Raw genomic sequence first — 20446 nt, forward strand, 5'->3', positions numbered from 1 at the left:
CATTCCTCCCACCTTACTGGTATGCCAGTTTAAACTTTGCCTCCCAGGAGGTGGGTGAAGAGCAGAGGTTTTCTTAAGAGTTTTATTAGAGATAGTTGATGCCCGATTTTCCTTCTCAGAGAGCTGCTACTGAGAGACAGAGGGGATATTGGAGTATGGTGTAGTGGCACAATTACTCTGGTGTAGGAAACTAGTTACAAGCCTGCCACAGGTGTCACAGGGACAGGCCCCTAGCCTCCTCCTGTTGGGTTGTTGAGATACTCCTCTGCTGTAATATGCTCAGCACTGGATGGGCTATCTACTGAAAGCAGTTTACTCTGCACCTGGTAAGCAATGGAGTGGGTGGTTGTCAGGTAAGACTGTTCCAACTTTAGCATTCACATAGCCCACAGGTTATTAGCAGGTATATATTGTATAGTAAATCATAGCCAGGGGACAATTTACTATACAGATACTACCACATTTTCTAGATTTAATACATTTTAGTCTTTTGATACTGTATTGAAAACATGTGGGGGCATTAGAGATTCTCTCAGAAAACTTTTAATTTATGCATCTGCAAATCAACTGTTATTTGGAATTATGTATTTTTTCATATTTTATATAGATATTTTATATATCCTATTTTTTTTAATTTGCTATGGATTTTTTATTGAAATTATATTCCGTTATTGCTTTTTAGGAGTGTGCTTTTACTGTTTGCATGCACCTAATGTTAAATGGTCCCTTTCTATTTTGCTGTTTGTTCTTTTTTTCAGTTACAAGCACACTCCTTTAACACGTGCCAGCTCTTTCATATTAGATAATCCCTCCATGCTTCCAACTCCCATACATTATTCAATTAAGCGCACCCAATGTTATGTTATGTAGTTTTATGCATAGGGTTATTGTGGGCAGAGCAGTTGTTAACTCATTTACGCTATTTTAAAATATGCTCCAGAATTTAAATATATTATGCACTCAACTATTTCTGAGTTGTTGGCAGCTGTGACTCCTCCAAGTAAGGGCAAGAGAGTCTCTGACAAGCTACATACAGTTGTTTTGTCGCTTTTTTCGCTTTGTTCTAGTTTTGTCTAGCCATTCTGAATCTCTAAAGATCATATCATCTAAAAGTTACTTTCTGACTTTAACTTCTCAGATCTTAGAATACAGTATCCTCAACTTGCATGTTCAAGCTGGGACATCTTGGCACTCTATTAGGAGGTTTTATGTACTTTTGGGGTACAAGTACCTAAGACTAAATAAGTTTTCCCTGCCCCAAAGATTACTGAGATAATTTCCAAATAGTGGTATAAGTCTGGTATTCATTTTTATCCAGCTTCAGTGTTTAAGAGGGGTTTTTCTCTTTCCTGCTTCTAGTATAAAGTTTTGGGAATCTATACCTATGGTGGATAGTCCATTTTCCACTTTATCAAATCAGTATACTATTCCTTTATTGGATAGTACATATTTTCACAGAAGAACATTTCTACAAGGAGGTAACTTGTTTACACTAACCTTCAGTATTGCGTGTGTTGCAGTGAAATCTACTTTGAGGTGTAACAATATTTTTGATCAGATTTCAGAAGATTCTATAGATGAAGATCTTTAAAAGTGTTTGAATTTTCTTATCTTAGCAAATGGTTTATCTGGGATGCTATTGTTGACATGATTTTATTTTTTTTTTCAAATGTTTTACTTTATTGGTTTTGACCAGAATGACTTGTGGCTCAAGTGATGGTCAGCTGACATGGTTTCAAATTTTTTACTTTTATTTAGGCCTGATATAGACTACATAAGTTCTTCTGTGATGGGAGGAAGAGGATCTTAAATGTACTTTTCATTCCTTTCGTCAATCTAGAAATTAAAAGTCTTGCTCCTCTTCTCAAAAAATAATTCTTAAAAATCCTCTTGGAAAATTAACCCCATTGGATCAATGCCAAACAGTCAAAAAGGCCTTCTTCCACTTCCAGATTCATTGGATTAATGCCAAATAGTCAAAAAGGAATTCTTCCACTTCCAGATTGGTTTGAAGATGCTGTCATAAATCCAGATTCTCTTCTGGTAGGGGACAGATTATGCTCTTTTTCAGAAGGTCTGATCTTAATATGTTCAACGTCCTTGGGTACTAAGTATAGTTTCTCAGAGGTACAGAAAAATGGGCTTCCGGTTTTCCAAGGGGAAGTTTTCTTCTGTCCCATGTACCATAGGACAATGTAAAGGCACAGGCACTATTTTCATTGTGTTCAGGATCTAGATCTTATGGGAGCAATTGTTCCAGTTCTATTGTCTGAACAACGCCAGAATTTTAAAATCTTTACACAAGTTTCTCAGGATTCCTTCTTTCAAGTTTGACTTTCTACCTATATATTGTTCAGCAGGACCATTATCTGCCCAGTTTCTGAGTTTTGCTCACCAGGACAAATATTTTCAGTTTGTTGTTCTTCCATTTTGCAATACCAAATAAAAGGGAGGGCTCATAATTGTTAGTTAGAGGGTAACATAATCCCAAAAAAATCTGAGGAAACATTTTTACAAAAAGGTTGATTGATTTATGGATAAAACAAAAGAGGTGGTAAACACAAGGACTGTAAAATAATTCAAAAATGGGACATGCATAAGGCTTTCCTAAGAAAACAGTAGCATGTAATATAGATAGACTTGATGGGCCTGTTCTTATATACCGTCCAATTCTATGTTTCTATGTCTGGCTACTGCTTCCAGATTTTTTTCAAGGGTTCTGGGATATCTCTCTATATTTAGAGCTAAAGGTATTTCAGTGGCTTCTTACCAGGACGATATCTTGGTATTTGTTCATCCTTACCTTTAGCAGTATCTCAATTCCTAGAGGTTATTATAGACTCAATATCAATGAGACTTTCTTTTACAAATCAAGGAGTTCAATATTTCTGACTACATATGCAGGATGTCGGTTTTCTATCCTACAGGAGCCCTAAGCATGATTATTCACAGCTTCAGGTGCTATTCCATTTGCTCAGTTTTCACAGGAGACTTTTTCTCCTTTGCATGCTTATTCAATGGGGCAAAGATTTCACTACACTTTATCAAAAGGATTCTTTTGGATTCCTCAACAAAGTAATCTACATTTTGGTGGATAGTTCTCCAGTCCATTTCTTTTGGGGGTTCCTTCATCCATTAATTTCCACTTTAATCATGACAGATGATTATCCAGGAAAGTACAAGGAGTTTGGTCTTCTCAGGAGGTGAGGTTACCAATAAACATCCAAGAACTCCGTGCTGCTTTTAGGGCCCTTCAAAGCTGGTCTCACAAAGCTTTCTTCAATGTCACTGCACTTGCAATTCTCTAGCGCTGACTAAAGTCTCTCATATCTTATCCTGGACAGAAAAATCTTTGAATTATATATTTTATGCATATCCCAGGGGTGAACAATTGGGAAGCAGATTATTTAAATCATCAATCTTTTCATGCAGGAGAATGGTCTCTACATCTAGAAGTGTTCATATAGTTGTAAAATAGGATCTTCCAGAGATAGACCTAATAAATGGTCTCTACATCTGGAAGTATTCAATCAGATAGTAGAACAATAGGATCTTCCAGAGATAGACCTAAAGGCTTCTCGTTTGAACAATCTTCTTCCCAGATATTTTAAAAGATCTAGAGATCCTCCAGCGGAGTCAGTAAATGCACTAGCAGCTCCATGGTTATTTTACCTGGCTTACATTTTTCCACCAATAGTTCTTTTTTCCAGAGTGTTATCTTGGATAGAACAGGAATAATCATCAGTAATCTTGATTGCTTCTGCTTAGCCTCGAAAATATTGATATGCAGATCTCAGTTGCGCTCCTTGGTCTTTTCCTCTCAGACACAATCTTCTATCACAAGGCCTTTCAATCATCTAGATCTCGAGTTTAGCGAATTGAAGGCTTAGAGATTGAATGCTTGATTCTATAGCCAAGGTTTTTCTAATTAGGTGATAGAATCTTTAATTCAAGCAAGGATTCCTGTTAGAAACATTTATCACAAGATTTTAAAACATTTTTATATTTTGGTGTGTGAAGAATAGCTTCAGTTGATATTTGTTTAGAATTCCTAGGATTCTTCAATTCTTACAAAGGGTATAGATAAACGTTTATATGCTAGCTCATTAAAAGGTCAGATCACAGCTTTGTCTGTATCACAAAAATATTGCCAAACTACCTAATATGTAGAATTTTGTCCAGGCTTTAGCTAGAATTCATCCTGTTATCAAACCACTTTCTCTTACATGGAATTTGAATTTGGTTCTTATATTTTTACAAGTTCCACCTTTTGAATCTGCTAGAAGAGTAATCAAATTGTCAGCTCTTTCTTGTGATCCTACCTTACCTTATTTTTCTCTAAGATAAGGCAGTTTTAAGGATTAATTTTGATCTCTTACCAGAATTCCTTTCTTCTGATTACATAAATCAAGAGATTGCAGTTCCTTCTTTTTGTGCTAATCCTCAAAATTTGAAGGGAAAACTTCATCATACTTTGGATGTGGTAATGTCAGGGTGCCAGGAATCAGACTGAGACGAGAAGTGCAAAAATAATCACACCTTTATTAATAGCAAAAAATAATAAAAAGTCCACAAGTCAAATAACAAGCCAGGAATCAAAACCAGAGCTGGTAGTCAGACGAGCCGAGTCAGGAGCCAAAGCGAATAGTCAGACGAGCCTGAATCAGGAACAAGGAAAACAGCAGAGTCAGGAACAAGCCAGGGATCAGGAACCAGGAAGGACATCAGGCAGCCAGGTAATACACAGGAAATCTCACAAACAGGTCTGAGACAACGCAAAGGAAAAGCATACTGAACAGAGGCCCTTTAAATAATAAGTGATGACATCACAATTCTGAGACTGCATCCTGTCTCACATGGATGATGCACAACAGTCTGGCAATAAAAGGAAGTGCAGGAATTGAGCAGCATCCCCCACAATGCACCATAGTCAGGAAGAGAGGTGAGTAAAATGGCTGCCAGCAGCACATGGCAAACACAACAGGGAAAAAACCCTGACAGGTAAGGGCTTTAAAATGTTACTTACAAGCTACTAAAGATGTTAGACAATCTTCTAGTTTGTTCATTCATTTCTCGAGTCTACGAAAAGGACTAATTGCTTCAGCTGTTTCTTTAGCTGCTTGGCTCTTGATTCACAAGACTTTCTTGGAGGCAGGTAAATCTCTTCTGAAACGTATTACAGCTCATTCTACCAGATCTGTTTTTATTTCTTGGGCTTTAAAGATGAGGTTTCGGTTGGGCAAATTTGAAAAAGAGAGGGATATGGCTGCACTTCACTGATAAAGCCCACTCTAGGCCGAAATGTATGTCTGGGGTTTTGCTGTTTCTCTCATTCAGAGAGGGATTGTCTGGTATTTCGGGCTGGACTGTACTGTTAAGTCAGGATCAGACTAAAATGCTACAGTTAAGTTCTTCTCTGTGAAAGGCACATGTTGAGCAAAAAGAGACTGCTTGTTGGGTGGTAACTGACCATAGAAGAAGCTATTATGCTATTGTTCGTTCCCAGGTTGAGTGCTTCTCTCTTTATTTATTAACATCATCCTTACATACCTTTACTAAATTCTTCCATTTTGATGTTTTTGCTTCTTTTGAAGTGGCCTTTGGTAGAAAAGTCCTCCAGGCAGCAGTGACAGGAAAATAGATTCCTGCCCTTTTTCTTTAAATTTTTATCCCGATCATTATTTGTGCAATCCCATGTGTAATAGATTGTGGACTCTCACCACCTTATGAAATAAAACAAAATGTATGCTTACCTGATAAATTAATTTCTTTTTTGTTAGTGAGAGTCCATGAGCCCCACCCAATTTTTATGAATAAGGGAATAAGTTTTTTTTCTTGATGTTCCCATTTGACACCTCTATTTTCCTTGCTTTATCCTTTCTTACCTTTTATCTATTATATTCTCCTTGCTTGGCTATATGTATAACTAGCATACTAGTGAGGTGGGAGGGATGAAGAAATTAAATTTATCAGGTAAGCATAAATAATTTATTTAAAAAAAAAACATGATTGTCTCATTACATTAATTGCCTTAAAACTAAATGTTACCTTTTTAAACAATTTAAACAATTTTTTGTTTTGTTTATAAATCTCAGTTTATTCTACCATCATAATATAGGATAACACTATGCACACCTTTCATATTCAAGAGCCTTACCAAAATGCAAGTTGGCCTGGCTGGAAGGGCTATGGGGGATGATTGGTGAAGGTTCTGAAAGTGCCCTCTTGTGTTTTGTTGTCAGAGGGGATGTAGGGGGAAGCTTCTTAGGAGGAGGAGAAGGGCTGGCTGGGGGTGGTGGAGGAGGTACATTCGGTGCTGTGGGAACAATAAAAATATAGTATAATGCTCATTAGTCAAGACTACAATTACACTGTAAACCATTCAGAGAAGATAAACAAACTACATTTATATTTTTATTCAATTCTAACTTTCTATCTTAAAAAGTCTTAAGCAATATAATAATTGTAATTGTGTCCATTGTCACCAGAATAATTAGTGATGATATTATCACAAAAACATAATTTATGCTTACCAGATAAATTCCTTTCCTTCCAGATAGGGAGAGTCCACAACTTCAATCCTTACTGTTGGGAAATACAACACCTGGCCACTAGGAGGAGGCAAAGACACCCGAGCCAAAGTCTTAAATATCTCTCCCACTTCCTCATTACCCAAGTCATTTTGCCGAGGGAACAAGGAGAAGTAGGAGGAACATTAGGGTATAAATGGTGCCAGAAGAATAAAAAAAAAAAAATACGGAACTGCCCATAGACAAGAAAAAACATGCAGGGGCCGGGGACTCTCCCTATCCGGAAGGAAAGGAATTTATCTGGTAAGCATAAATTATGTTTTCCTTCCTAAGATAGGGAGCGTACACGGCCTCATTCCTTACTGTTGGGAAAAATATTCCCAAGCTCCAGAGGACACTGAATGAATAACGGGAGGGAACAAAAAGGAAGAGGCGGACCCTATTCTGAGGGCACCACAGCCTGCAAAACTTTTCTCCCGAAAGCTGCTTCAGCCGAAGCAAAAACATCAAAACTTGCAAAATTTTGTATGTAAGGAGGACCAGGTAGCTGCCTTACAAATCTGATCCATAGAGGCATCATTCTTAAAGGCTCAAGAGGAAGCCACTGCTCTAGTGGAATGAGCCGTTATCCTCTCAGGAGGACGATGTCCCGCTGTCTCGTAAGCTAAGCGGATGACACTCCTTAACCAAAAAGATAGGGAAATCAAAGTAGCCTTCTGCCCCTTACGCTTCCCTGAATAGACAACAAACAAAGAGGAAGATTGTCTAAACTCCTTAGTAGCCTGAAGATAGAACTTCAAGGCGCGAACCACATCCAAATTGTGAAGTAAGCGTTCCTTCAATGAAGAAGGATTAGGACACAAGGAAGGAACCACAATCTCCTGATTGATGTTGTGATCTGACACAACCTTAGGAAGAAAACCTAATTTAGTATGTAAAACTGCCTTATCTGCATGAAAAATCAGATAAGGGGGCTCACATTGCAAAGCAGAGATCTCAGAAACTCTGTGTGCAGAGGCAATAGCCAATAAAAAGAGAACCTTCCAAGATAACAATTTAATGTCAACAGAATGCAGAGGCTCAAACAGAACCTGTTGCAAATCCCGAAGAACAAGATTTAGGCTCCAAGGAGGAACCCCAGATCTAAACACAGGTCTGATCCTAATCAGAGCCTTAACAAAGGACTGCACGTATGGAAGCTCAGCCAGTCTCTTGTGCAATAAAACCGACAGGGCCAAAATCTGTCCCCTCGGGGAACTAGCAGAAAGATCCTTCTCCAGCCCATCCTGGAGAAAAGATAAGATCCTGGCAACCTTAACTCTGTGCCAGGAATAACCACGCTATTCACACCAGAATAAGTAGGTCATCCACACCTTGTGGTAGATACGCTGAGTAACTGGTTTACAAGCTTGAATAAGAGTATCAATGACACTCTTAGAGAAAGCTCTCTTGGCTAAGACTAAGCGTTTAACATCCACACCGTCAGCCTCAGAGAATCTAGATTTTGATGAACAAATGGACCTTGTATCAGCAGGTCTCTGTGACAAGGTAACATCCACGGAGGAGATGAGGACATCCCCACTACATCCGCGAACCACGTTCTTCGCAGCCACGATGGAGCAATCAGGATAACTGATACACGCTCCTGCTTGATGCAGGCCACCACTCGAGGAAGAAGCGGTAATGGAGGAAAAAGATATGAGTTTGAACCTCCAGGACATTGCTAAAGCATCTATTAGATCTGCTTTGGGATCCCTCGACCTCAACTCATACCTGGGTAGCTTGGTATTGAGACAGGACTCCTTGAGATCTATCGCCGGCATCCCCCACTTGCTGCACATCTCTGCAAACACCTCGGGATGGGGAGACCATTCCCCTGGATTGAAGGATTGCCTGCTGAGAAAATCCGCCTCCCAGTTGTCCACACCCGGAATGTTGATCGCTGACAGCAAACAGCTGTGGGCTTCTGCCCACTCCAGAATCTGAGATACTTCCTTCATCACCAAGGAACTTATCGTTCCCCCCTGATGGTTGATGTAAGCCACCAAGGTTATATTGTCTGATTGGAATCTGATAAACTGGGGCGAACCCAGAAGTGGCCAAGCCTTCAAGGCCTTGAAAATTTCCCATCGTTCCAAAATATTGGAAGGAGGGAGGACCCCTGTGCCTTCCTGTCACCCCAAACAGCCATCCGGATAGGCTTGCATCCGTAGTCACAATCTCCCAGGATGGTCTTCTGGACAGATGATCTGGACAGAGCCACCAAGAGAGCAATTCTCTCGACCGGCTGTATAATACAATATGTTGAGAGAGATCTGAATGATCACTGTTCCACTGCCTCAGCATGCACAGTTGTAAAGGTCTGAGAAAGAACCTGGCAAAAGGAATGATGTCCCTGCAGGACACCATAAGACCAATCACCTCCATACAATGAGCCACAGAGGGACTCAAGGAGGTCCGGAGGGAAAGACATGCTGAAGTTAGCTTGGAACGTCTCTGGTCTGTTAGAAATATCCTCATGGATATGGAATCTATTTTAGTACCCAGGAATTTCACCCTGTACTTGGGATAAGAGAACTATTTTCCAAGTTTATCTTCCATCCATGTAATCAAAGAAGACTGAGAAGGGACTCCGAGAATTCTTCCGCAAGACGAAAGGATGGTGCTTACACCAGAATATCATTCAAGTATGGGGCTACTGCAAAACCTGGAGTTCTAGCAACAGCTAGAAGAGCCCCCAGAAACTTCGTAAAGATTCTTGGAGGAGTAGCTAAGACAAACGGAAAGGCAATTAACTGGAAGTGCTGGTCCAGGAATGCAAGCCTCAGGAACTGAAAGTGTTCCCCATGGATTGGAACATGAAGGTAAGTTTCCTTCAGATCTATAGTGGTCATAAACTGGCCTTCCTGAATTAAAGGAAGGATGACTTATCATCTCCATCTTGAAGGAAGGGACACTGAGAAACACTGAGAAATTTGTTTAAGCACTTTTGGTCCAGAATAGGGCGGAAAGTTCCCTCCTTCTTTGGGACCACAAAAAGGTTTGAATAAACCTCTTTCTTCGATAGGCATCGGGACAGCAAATCCTAAGGAGGATAGATCCCGAACGTACCCTAGAAAGGCATCCCTCTTTTCTGGTCTGGTAGACAGAGAGAGAAGGAATCTGCCCCTTGGCAGATGAGATTTGAAGCCTAGCTTCTATCCCTGAGATACCACCTCCAGGACCTATGGATCTTGTACGTCCTTGAACCAAGCATCTGAAAAAAGAGACAGTATGCCCCTACACGATCCAATCCCAGATCGGGGGCCGCCCCTTCGTGCTGATTTGTTTTCGGCTGGCTTCTTATTCTCTGCTTGGATTTATTCAAGGCTTCCAAGTACTCTTGGGTTGCTCGAGCTTGGTGGAGGATTGTTGTTGTTGGGATTTGTCAGAACGAAAGGAACAAAAATTAGAAGATTGTCGTACCTTAGACTTGTTCTTCTTATCTTACAGTAGCAAGGCACCCTTGCCTCCGGTAACCGTAGAAATAATGGAGTCCAGGCCTGGAACAAATAAAATCTTTCCCTTGAAGGGAAGAGAAAGGAGTCTGGACTTAGAAGTCATATCCGCAGACCAAGACTTCAACCAGAGTGCCCAGCGGGCTAGGATCGCAAAGCCAGAGGCCTTTGTATTTAGGCAAATAATTTGCATGTTCGCATCACAGATAGAATTAAAGGTCTGATAATTAACTTACGCCTAGATTTAGAGTTCTGTGGCCAAAGGGGTGCATTAGCTACGTGTGCTTTTTTCCCCCCGCACCTTTTAAATACCGCTGGTATTTAGAGTTGTCAGAAGGGCTGCGTTAGGCTCCAAAAAGGGAGCGTACAGGCATATTTACCGCCACTGCAACTCTAAATACCAGCGGTGCTTACGGACGCGGCCAGCTTCAAAAACGTGCTCGTGCACGATTCCCCCATAGGAAACAATGGGGCATTTTGAGCTGAAAAAAAACCTAACACCTGCAAAAAAGCAGCGTTCAGCTCCTAACGCAGCCCCATTGTTTCCTATGGGGAAACACTCTCTAAGTCTGCACCTAACACCCTAACATGTACCCCGAGTCTAAACACCCCTAACCTTACACTTATTAACCCCTAATCTGCCGCCCCCGCTATCGCTGACCCCTGCATATTTTTTTCAACACCTAATCTGCCGCTCCGTACACCGCCGCAACCTACGTTATCCCTATGTAACCCTAATCTGCTGCCCCTAACACTGCCGACCCCTATGTTATATTTATTAACCCCTAATCTGCCGCCCCCAACGTCGCCGCCACCTACCTACAATTATTAACCCCTAATTTGCCGACCGGACCTCACCGCTACTATAATAAAGTTATTAAACCCTAATCCGCCTCACTCCCGCCTCAAAAACCCTATAATAAATAGTATTAACCCCTAATCTGCCCTTCCTAACATCGCCGACACCTAACTTCAAGTATTTACCCCTAATCTGCCGACCGGACCTCGCCGCTACTCTAATAAATGTATTAACCCCTAAAGCTAAGTCTAAACCTAACCTAAGTTAAATATAATTTTATTCTAATGAAATAAAATAATTCTTATTTAAAGCTAAATACTTACTTGTAAAATAAACCCTAATATAGCTACAATATAAATAATAATTATATTGTAGCTATTTTAGGATTTATATTTATTTTACAGGCAACTTTGTATTTATTTTAACCAGGTACAATAGCTATTAAATAGTTAATAACTATTTAATAGTTACCTAGTTAAAATAATTACAAAATTACATGTAAAATAAATCCTAACCTAAGTTACAATTAAACCTAACACTACACTATCAATAAATTAATTAAATAAACTATCTACAATTATCTACAATTAAATCAACTAAACTAAATTACAAAAAAAACAAACACTAAATTACAAAAAAAACAAACACTAAATTACAAAAAAAACAAACACTAAATTACAAAAAAACCCCACTAAATTACAAAAAATAAAAAAGATTACAAGAATTTTAAACTAATTACACCTACTCTAAGCCCCCTAAAAAAATAACAAAGCCCCACAAAATAAAAAAATGCCTTCCCTATTCTAAAATAAAAAGAAAACAGCTATTTTGCCTTACCAGCTCTTAAAAGAGCCTTTTGCGGGGCATGCCCCAAAGTAAACAGCTCATTTGCCTGTAAAAAAAAAACATACAATACCCCCCCAACATTACAACCCACCACCCACATACCCCTAATCTAACCCAAACCCCCCTTAAATAAACCTAACACTAAGCCCCTGAAGATCTCCCTACCTTGTCTTCACCACGCCGGGTATCACCAATCCGTCCAGAAGAGGGTCCGAAGTCTTCATCCTATCCGGCAAGAAGAGCTCCTCCAGAGGGTCCAAAGTCTTCATCCTATCCGGGCAGAAGAGGACATCTGGACCGGCAGACATCTTCATCCAGGCGGCATCTTCTATCTTCTTCCATCCGGCACGGAGCGGGACCATCTTCAAGCAGCCGACGCGGAGCTTGAAGATGGCCCCGCTCTTCTTCACCGACGGACTAACGATGAATGAAGGTTCCTTTAAGGGACGTCATCCAATATGGCGTCCCTCGAATTCCGATTGGCTGATAGGATTCTATCAGCCAATCGGAATTAAGGTAGGAAAAAGTGGTCGGCAGATTAGGGGTTAATACTTGAAGTTAGGTGTCGGCGATGTTAGGGAGGGCAGATTAGGGGTTAATACTATTTATTATAGGGTTTTTGAGGCGGGAGTGAGGCGGATTAGGGGTTAATACATTTATTAGAGTAGCGGTGAGGTCCGGTCGGCAGATTAGGTGTTAATAATTGAAGGTAGGTAGCGGCGACGTTGGGGGGGCAGATTAGGGGTTAATAAATATTATGTAGGGGTCGGCGATGTTAGGGGCAGCAGATTAGGGGTAAATAGGGATAATGTAGGTGGCGGCGGTTTGCGATCGGCGGATTAGGGGTTAAAAAAATTTAATAGAGTGGCTGCGATGTGGGGGGACCTCTGTTTAGGGGTGCATAGGTAGTTTATGGGTGTTAGTGTACTTTAGAGCACAGTAGTTAAGAGCTTTATGAACCGGCGTTAGCCCAGAAAGCTAGATTTCTAACGCTCACTTCAGCCAAGACTCTAAATACCGGCGTTAGAAAGATCCCATTGAAAAGATAGGATACGCAATTGGCGTAGGGGGATCTGCGGTATGGAAAAGTCGCTGCTGGAAAGTGAGCGTTAGACCCTTTCATGACTGACTCTAAATACCAGCGGGCGGTAAAAACCAGCGTTAGGACCCCCTAACGCTGGTTTGGACGGCTAACGCAGAACTCTAAATCTAGGCGTAATTATTTTATCTTGAATATCCTTGAGGGGAGACTCAATGAGTTCCGATAAAGAGTCCAACCAGTAAGTAGCCACTCCGGCAACCGCGGCAACTGCAGCTGCCGGTTGAAACATCTTTCTCAGAAAGGTTTCCATTTTCTTATCCATTGGATCTCTGAACGAAGAACTATCCTCAAAGGTATAGTAGTACGTTTAGCAACCGTAGAGATAGCACCATCCACCTTAGGAATGGAGCCCCACAAATCCAGTTGAGAGTCCGGAACAGGGAACAACTTTTTAAAAGTAGACGAGGGGGAAAAGGAAGAACCAATTCTTTCCCATTCGTTCTTAATAATGTTCATCATCTTAACCGGCACATGAAAAATCAAAGGAACTTTCCTGTCTTTGTAAACTCTGTCTAATTTAGGTATCATAGGTTCTTCAGGCAGCACGGTCTCTGGATCCTCTAATGTAGACAGAACCTCCTTTAATAAAAAACGCAAATGAGGGCTGCAGACACAGGAAGAAGGCCCCCTCCGGATGGAGGATTAGATTTGCTACAGGGAACTGCATGTAGAGTGGATAATGTAGCAAGGGTAGTAATCTCACGGGATGCCGAGTCCTGAGTGGTAGACGGCTCAGAGGGACTAAGAGCCTTAGCAGGCTTGTGTGCCTTCTTAGACTTTATAACAGTGTTAAAGGGACACTGAATCCAATTTTTTTCTTTCATGATTCAGACAGAGCATGGAATTTTAAGCAACTTTCTAATTTACTCCTATTATCAAATTTTCTTCATTCTCTTGGTATTTTTTTTTTAAATGCAAGAATGTAAGTTTAGATGCCGGCCCATTTTTGATTAACAACCTGGGTTGTTTTTGCTGATTGGTGGATAAATTCATCCACCAATAAAAAAGTGCTGTCCAGAGTTCTGAATTAAAAAAAAGCTTAGATGCCTTCTTTTTCAAATAAAGATAGCAAGCGAACAAAGAAAAATTGATAATAGGTGTAAATTAGAAAATTGCTTAAAATTGCATGCTCTATCTGAATCACGAAAGAAAAATTTGGGTTCAGTGTCCCGTTAAGGCATGCAGAACATAATTCAGTCGGTGGGAAAACCATGGCTTCCTCACAATATAAAAAGGTATGATTTAGTAGAGAAGAAGTACCTTCTAACATGTCAGAGTCCTCCATAGCTTAGGTTATACCCACAGAAGGACACACATAAAAATGTTTTTTATTATAGAAAACTGCACCTTTATACTCCTAATGGCTGGGGCACTCACCACCTCCTAGACCCAGACAGTTAACAGAGGAAACGCTCTCCTCAGGTTCAAGTCTCAGCCGGAGGCCTTTGAATATAGGAAATGAACATAGACCACACCTGGTCACATGGAGTTCAAGACGGTACTTCTTGTTATTACAAGTACAGCAAGTAATAGGAGCTGTGCAACACTTTCAAAAACAAAAGTGAAACTTAAAAGTGAAACCTGTTTGTTCCAGCCAAAAACACACAGTCTATCAGTCTAGGAAAAAAATTCACACAAAGCAGCATGTATATAATTAATACACTGATTAATTAACCCCAACTGTTCAATAAAACCCTTTCAGAAGATATTAACCTTGGATCCTATCAAGGTATAAATGAGCCACACTGTGACCCTGTTATAGCATTTTATGTGTAAAAATTGAAACAATCTTACCTCCAGGATCCATGGTGTGGAACAGAACACAGTCTCTCAGGTGTGACAGTCTTATAGCAGCGCTCCTGACATGGATTTGAGGGAAAGAAAGCAGGCAGTGAAACTCGTCAACACTGATTGCTAAGGAGCTGTTAGCAGTCGTCTGAATGGTTTCGCAGAAAAACTTTCCCTGCATCTCCAGACTCTAACTTTCATCAATACTCTCACTGAGAGGTTGACATGACTACTTAAAATCTCCTGTCCTATCTCGAAGGGCAGATACCCTTTTACCGGACTTTCTGAATCTTCTGACATTTCTCTGCCACCTCCTAACGTGACAAAAGGCAAAGAATGACTGGGAAATGGGAGGGATATTTAAGCCTTTGGCTGTGGTGTCTTTGCCTTCTCCTTGTGGCCAGGTGTCTTATTTCCCAACAGTAAGGAATGAAGCCGTGGACTCACCCTATCTTAGGAAGGAAATTAAAGTTATCTTTATATGTTCTTGGTATTGTTAAAAAAACAGTGAATTAAAAATTCTTTATATTTATTTAGACTCAAAACACACAACAAGCAGATGCTTAACCACATCACATGAATTAAGGCTTATGTCCGAAACGCTATCTGTTTGTTGTGTCTCTTAGAGCCTAAACATAATATAAAGAATTTGTAATTTGCTGGTGTGCAGCTTTTTGATCCCCAAGAGCTTCTGGGTGTAGTATTAGCAGTGCTTAGAAGAAATCTGGGTTTATTGTAGTCAATATTATAAGGTGCACTATTACTGGTCTGATGTGTAAAGAGAGATCTGATGTCATTGCCACTATGGAGGTGCTAAAGTTATCACTGTCAATGTCTATTCTGGCCTTTTGTGACTGACTCTGGTACCTGCACCATACATAGTGCTATTTGTAATGTCAGCATCTGAAGTAAACTTGCACAGGAAGAAAATAGAGAATCACTTAAAAACTTAGGACAGAACAGATAAAATCAGTATAATTAAGACAAGAACATTATTACTGTTATATTTTACCTTTAAAAAAAATCTCTAGTATTAATTCAATCATGAACTGCTTGTTCATTGAAGAAAAACAAAAGTGTATATATATATATATATATATATATATATATATATATATATATATGAGTTTTTTCACTCCTGGAATGGCACTCGTGACCATACCTGTCTGGAAGCTGCCGGACTGATGGTTTAACCAGGGACAACATAGACACACATAATATGGTGAGATCTTTCCATTTTTATTCCCTCGGTGGCAAGCTTCCTGGGAGAGAGGTGTGACCTCTCAGAGGCTGGGTGCCTAGGTGAGGGGATTTCCTTTTAGGATATAATACCTGGACTGTGTGCTAATCCCTGGCTATATCAGCTTTGTGTGAGAACAATGTTCATCAAATCTTTTACTTACAACAGGGGTTTTCAAACTGTCCTCAGGCCTCCCTAACAGGCCAGATTTTCAGGTTATCCTATATAATAAAAGGCCAAGTGTGTTTGTCCAAAGCTGTCATGCGCAGCAGAGACTGTGCGCGAGGACAAACACACCTGGCCTTCCAACTGACCTCCTCCTGGCATCTGGTGTCGCGTGTGGTGGAGTGGGCGTGGCCGGGCGGTTGCGGTGTGAGCGTGGACGGGCATGACACAGGCGGGGCAGGTGCGGGCGGGGCCAGATGCGGCCAGATACCGACTGCAGTCAGTGAGACTGAGAGCTCTAAAAAGAGGGGATAGAGAGAGCAGCAGAAGAGGGGGGATAAAGAGAGTGAGAGAGACAGCAAAAGAGAGGGGGAGAGAGCACAAAAGAGAGGGGGAGAGAGCACAAAAGAGAGGGGGAGAGAGCACAAAAGAGAGGGGGAGAGAGCACAAAAGAGAGGGGGAGAGAGCACAAAAGAGAGGGGGAGAGAGCGCAAAAGAGAGGGAGGAGAGAGCACAAAAGAGAGGGGGAGAGAGCACAAAAGAGAGGGGGGGAGAGAGCACAAAAGAGAGGGGGGAGAGAGCACAAAAGAGAGGGGGAGAGAGCACAAAAGAGAGGGGGAGAGAGCACAAAAGAGAGGGGAGAGAGCACAAAAGAGAGGGGGAGAGAGCACAAAAGAGAGGGGGAGAGAGCACAAAAGAGAGGGGGAGAGATCACAAAAGAGTGGGGGGGAGAGATCACAAAAGAGAGGGTGGAGAGAGCACAAACGAGAGGGGGGAGAGAGCACAAAAGAGAGGGGGGAGAAAGCACAAAAGAGAGGGGGGAGAAAGCACAAAAGAGAGGGGGGAAAGAGCACAAAAGAGAGGGGGGAGAGCACAAAAGAGGGGGGGAGAGAGCACAAAAGAGAGGGGGGAGAGCACAAAAGAGAGGGGGGAGAGAGCACAAAAGAGAGGGTGGAAGAGAGCACAAAAGAGAGGGTGGAAGAGAGCACAAAAGAGAGGGGAACAGAGCACAAAAGAGAGGGGGACAGAGCACAAAAGAGAGGGGGAGAAAGCACAAAAGAGAGGGGAGAAAGCACAAAAGAGGGGAGAGAGCACAAAAGAGAGGAGGGAGAGAGCACAAAAGAGAGGGGGAGAGAGCACAAAAGAGAGGGGGGAGAGAGCACAAAAGAGAGGGGGGAGAGAGCACAAAAGATAGGGGGAGAGAGCACAAAAGAGAGGGGGGAGAGAGCACAAAAGAGAGGGGGAGAGAGCACAAAAGAGAGGGGGGAGAGAGCACAAAAGATAGGGGGAGAGAGCACAAAAGATAGGGGGAGAGAGCACAAAAGAGAGGGGGAGAGAGCACAAAAGAGAGGAAGGAGAGAGCACAAAAGAGAGGAAGGAGAGAGCACAAGAGAGAGGGGGGAGAGAGCACAAAAGAGAAGGGGAGAGAGCACAAGAGAGAGGGGGGAGAGAGCACAAAAGAGAGGGGGAGAGAGCGCAAAAGAGAGGGGGAGAGTGCGCAAAAGAGAGGGAGAGAGACAGGAAAAGAGAGGAGAGAGAGAGCAAACGAGAGGAGAGAGAGCAAACGAGAGGAGAGAGAGAGAGCAAACGAGAGGAGAGAGAGCAAACGAGAGGAGCGAGCAAATGAGAGGAGAGAGAGAGCAAACGAGAGGGGGGAAGAGAGAGAGCAAAAGAGGGAGAGAGAGCAAAAGAGAGGGGGGAGAGAGAGAGCAAAAGAGAGGGGGAGAGAGAGAGCAAAAGAGAGGGGGGAGAGAGAGAGCAAAAGAGAGGGGGAGAGAGAGCAAAAGAGAGGGGAGAGAGAGAGCAAAAGAGAGGGGAGAAAGAGAGAGCAAAAGAGAGGGGAGAAAGAGAGAAAAAGAGAGGGAGGATAGAGAGAGGATAGAGAGAGAGCAAGGGGTGGGACCGCTGTACTGCAAAAAATGGCCCGTGTACACAGGCTTTAGGACTAGTCTGAAATAATCAGCTAATTAGTAAACATGGTTATTAAGCAGCTCTCACCCAACATAATCTTTAACATCTGTCCTGTCAGGGAGGTCTGAAGACAGATTTGAAAACCCCTGACTTACACCTATGTTTGGTATGGGATACTACTTTACAAACTTTTTGATATCTGTATACATGATGATTTACTCAGTCCTCTTTTGAGATTGGGTTTGCACAAGTATAGAGTGTCCACTCTAGGGTTAATTCTGAGGTTTTTTTTTTTACAGATATGTGTGATCTGTCTTGAATCCAATTTTTTTTTGCAATTTTGACCTTATTAGTATCTGCTGGCTTGAGTACAGTTTTGTTTATTTCACTATAGGATGGTATTATTTATTATCAAGGATATTAACTCCAGTGCATGTGTTTTCCCTCCCTATTTTAAAGTAATTGCCAGTGGTGTTAGATTATATCATATTAATTAGAATAACATTGGACTACAAAGGGTTTCTGAGCTGCTTATAATTTTTTTCTTGTGTATGCCAATAAACTTAAGATGGCAAACGATTTCATACAATATATGTTAAAAAATACACAATGAACAGCTCTCATTAAATTCATTATTTTATACTGCAAATTTTAGGAATGGAATGCAACTGATTAACAATTGTTTTCTTGATTGGTATAATCTACTGATGTTGCCTACAATTATGTATTTTATCATTATTCTAGATTACTACTTTTTTTTTCTAATCTGTTTTTATCATTCTTTGTAAATGTTATATAATTCAACAGACTAAAATAGCTTTACTAAATACAACTAGGACAATGTATATTGATAATTGATTCAAAACAGGGAGATAAAGATAACTGCAGAAAAAAACACAACATTGTATTCTTTTGCACATTTTGCATTTCATATTATATTGTTGAATTTGCTAGGTTTTTAAGAACGGAAGTGTGCTTAGCATACATACCTCTTATAGGGTTGCGTGGTGGGAGAGGAGGTGTAAATGGGGCCATTGGTATCATTGTATTTTCAGCACACGGCTGTCCTACAAATGAATCGTACCGCTGGTCCTGGGACACCTGGGAAGCCCGTCTTAAGAATGTAGAAGGAGATCCCTTATCTGGGAACTGGATGCTGGGAGACTGGAAACAGCTGTATGGACGTAGAGTTCTCTCTTTCTTAACAGGGCCCAACTGGAAACGAGGAAGACACAATACAAGATAAATAAAACCCTATTAAACAGAGGATATTAATTGTAATGAAGGGAAAATATTGTATTTACATTGGTAACTCATGGCTTTTAGCTGTAAGCAATGAGTATGATCTGTTTAATAAACTGAAACTGAAAAAGAAGATATTTAACAAGCACTCATATCATCCCTAATGTTTGTGTAATTTGAAAAAACATTAAAAATGGGATTGATTAAAAACTATATGCTTGCTGTAGTAAGACCTAATTATAATTATATATATATATATATATATATATATATCCCAGAAATATCAGCACTCACTATTTAGTGTTCCAATACCGGGGTGCTCTCAGAGTATCCATATAAAAGTTCCAAAAATAGAGGCACTCTCCGTGTGCAAAAAAGCGTGTTTATTTAATTTTTACAGCGTTAATATTTTCGGGCTGTGATGCCCGTCCTCAGACTCCTGAAAGAAAAAACAGTTTTTTCTTTCAGGAGTCTGAGGACGGGCATCACAGCCTGAAAACGTTAACTCTGTAAAAATTTGATTAAACACGCTATTTTGCACACAGAGTGTGCCTCTATTTTTGGAACTTTTATATATATATATATATATATATGACCCACCATGAGGTCACTTTTACTAGTATATTTTAAACTGGACCAGTCAGAGCATCAATTCAGATTAGTTAATTAGGATATTCACTACACAGATAGTATAATAATTGTGTCTAAATTATCACCAAGCTGAATATTTATAATATAGAGCGTTGTTTCATATTTAAAAAAAATGAAATATGTCCTAATTTATTATGGGGAGAATGTATATACTTGCAAGGGTGTTACCTTAAAATTATAACTGACAAATAGCACAAGCTGTAGTTTATAAATATATAGCTGTACTACATAATAGTTGTACATTTATATAGGAATTTCAACTAAAAAAGTATTTTATATTATAAACTCTGACTGGTCCAGTTTCAAATATACTAGAAAAAGTGACCTCATGGTGGGTCATATACAGGGAGTGCAGAATTATTAGGCAAATTAGTATTTTGACCACATAATCCTCTTTATGCATGTTGTCTTACTCCAAGCTGTATAGGCTCGAAAGCCTACTACCAATTAAGCATATTAGGTGATGTGCATCTCTGTAATGAGAAGGGGTGTGGTCTAATGACATCAACACCCTATATCAGGTGTGCATAATTATTAGGCAACTTCCTTTCCTTTGGCAAAATGGGTCAAAAGAAGGACTTGACAGGCTCAGAAAAGTCAAAAATAGTGAGATATCTTGCAGAGGGATACAGCACTCTTAAAATTGCAAAGCTTCTGAAGCGTGATCATCGAACA

The 20446-nt window shown here is 40.7% G+C and overlaps 1 protein-coding gene across 1 annotated transcript in view; it reads right to left on the reverse strand.

The window, feature by feature from the left end:
- The window catches only part of LOC128642528 (arf-GAP with SH3 domain, ANK repeat and PH domain-containing protein 2), a 431344-nt gene that overhangs the window by 53030 nt on the left and 357868 nt on the right, over window positions 1-20446 (reverse strand). The window contains exons 22-23 of the mRNA XM_053695331.1: window positions 18868-19093; window positions 6158-6316 (exon numbers count right to left, since the gene is read on the reverse strand). Coding sequence (XP_053551306.1) covers window positions 6158-6316; window positions 18868-19093 — 385 coding nt within the window. The remainder of the gene's footprint in view (window positions 1-6157; window positions 6317-18867; window positions 19094-20446) is intronic.

The sequence above is a fragment of the Bombina bombina genome, chromosome 1 (assembly GCF_027579735.1).
Source record: "Bombina bombina isolate aBomBom1 chromosome 1, aBomBom1.pri, whole genome shotgun sequence".
NCBI classification, from domain to species: Eukaryota; Metazoa; Chordata; class Amphibia; order Anura; family Bombinatoridae; genus Bombina; species Bombina bombina.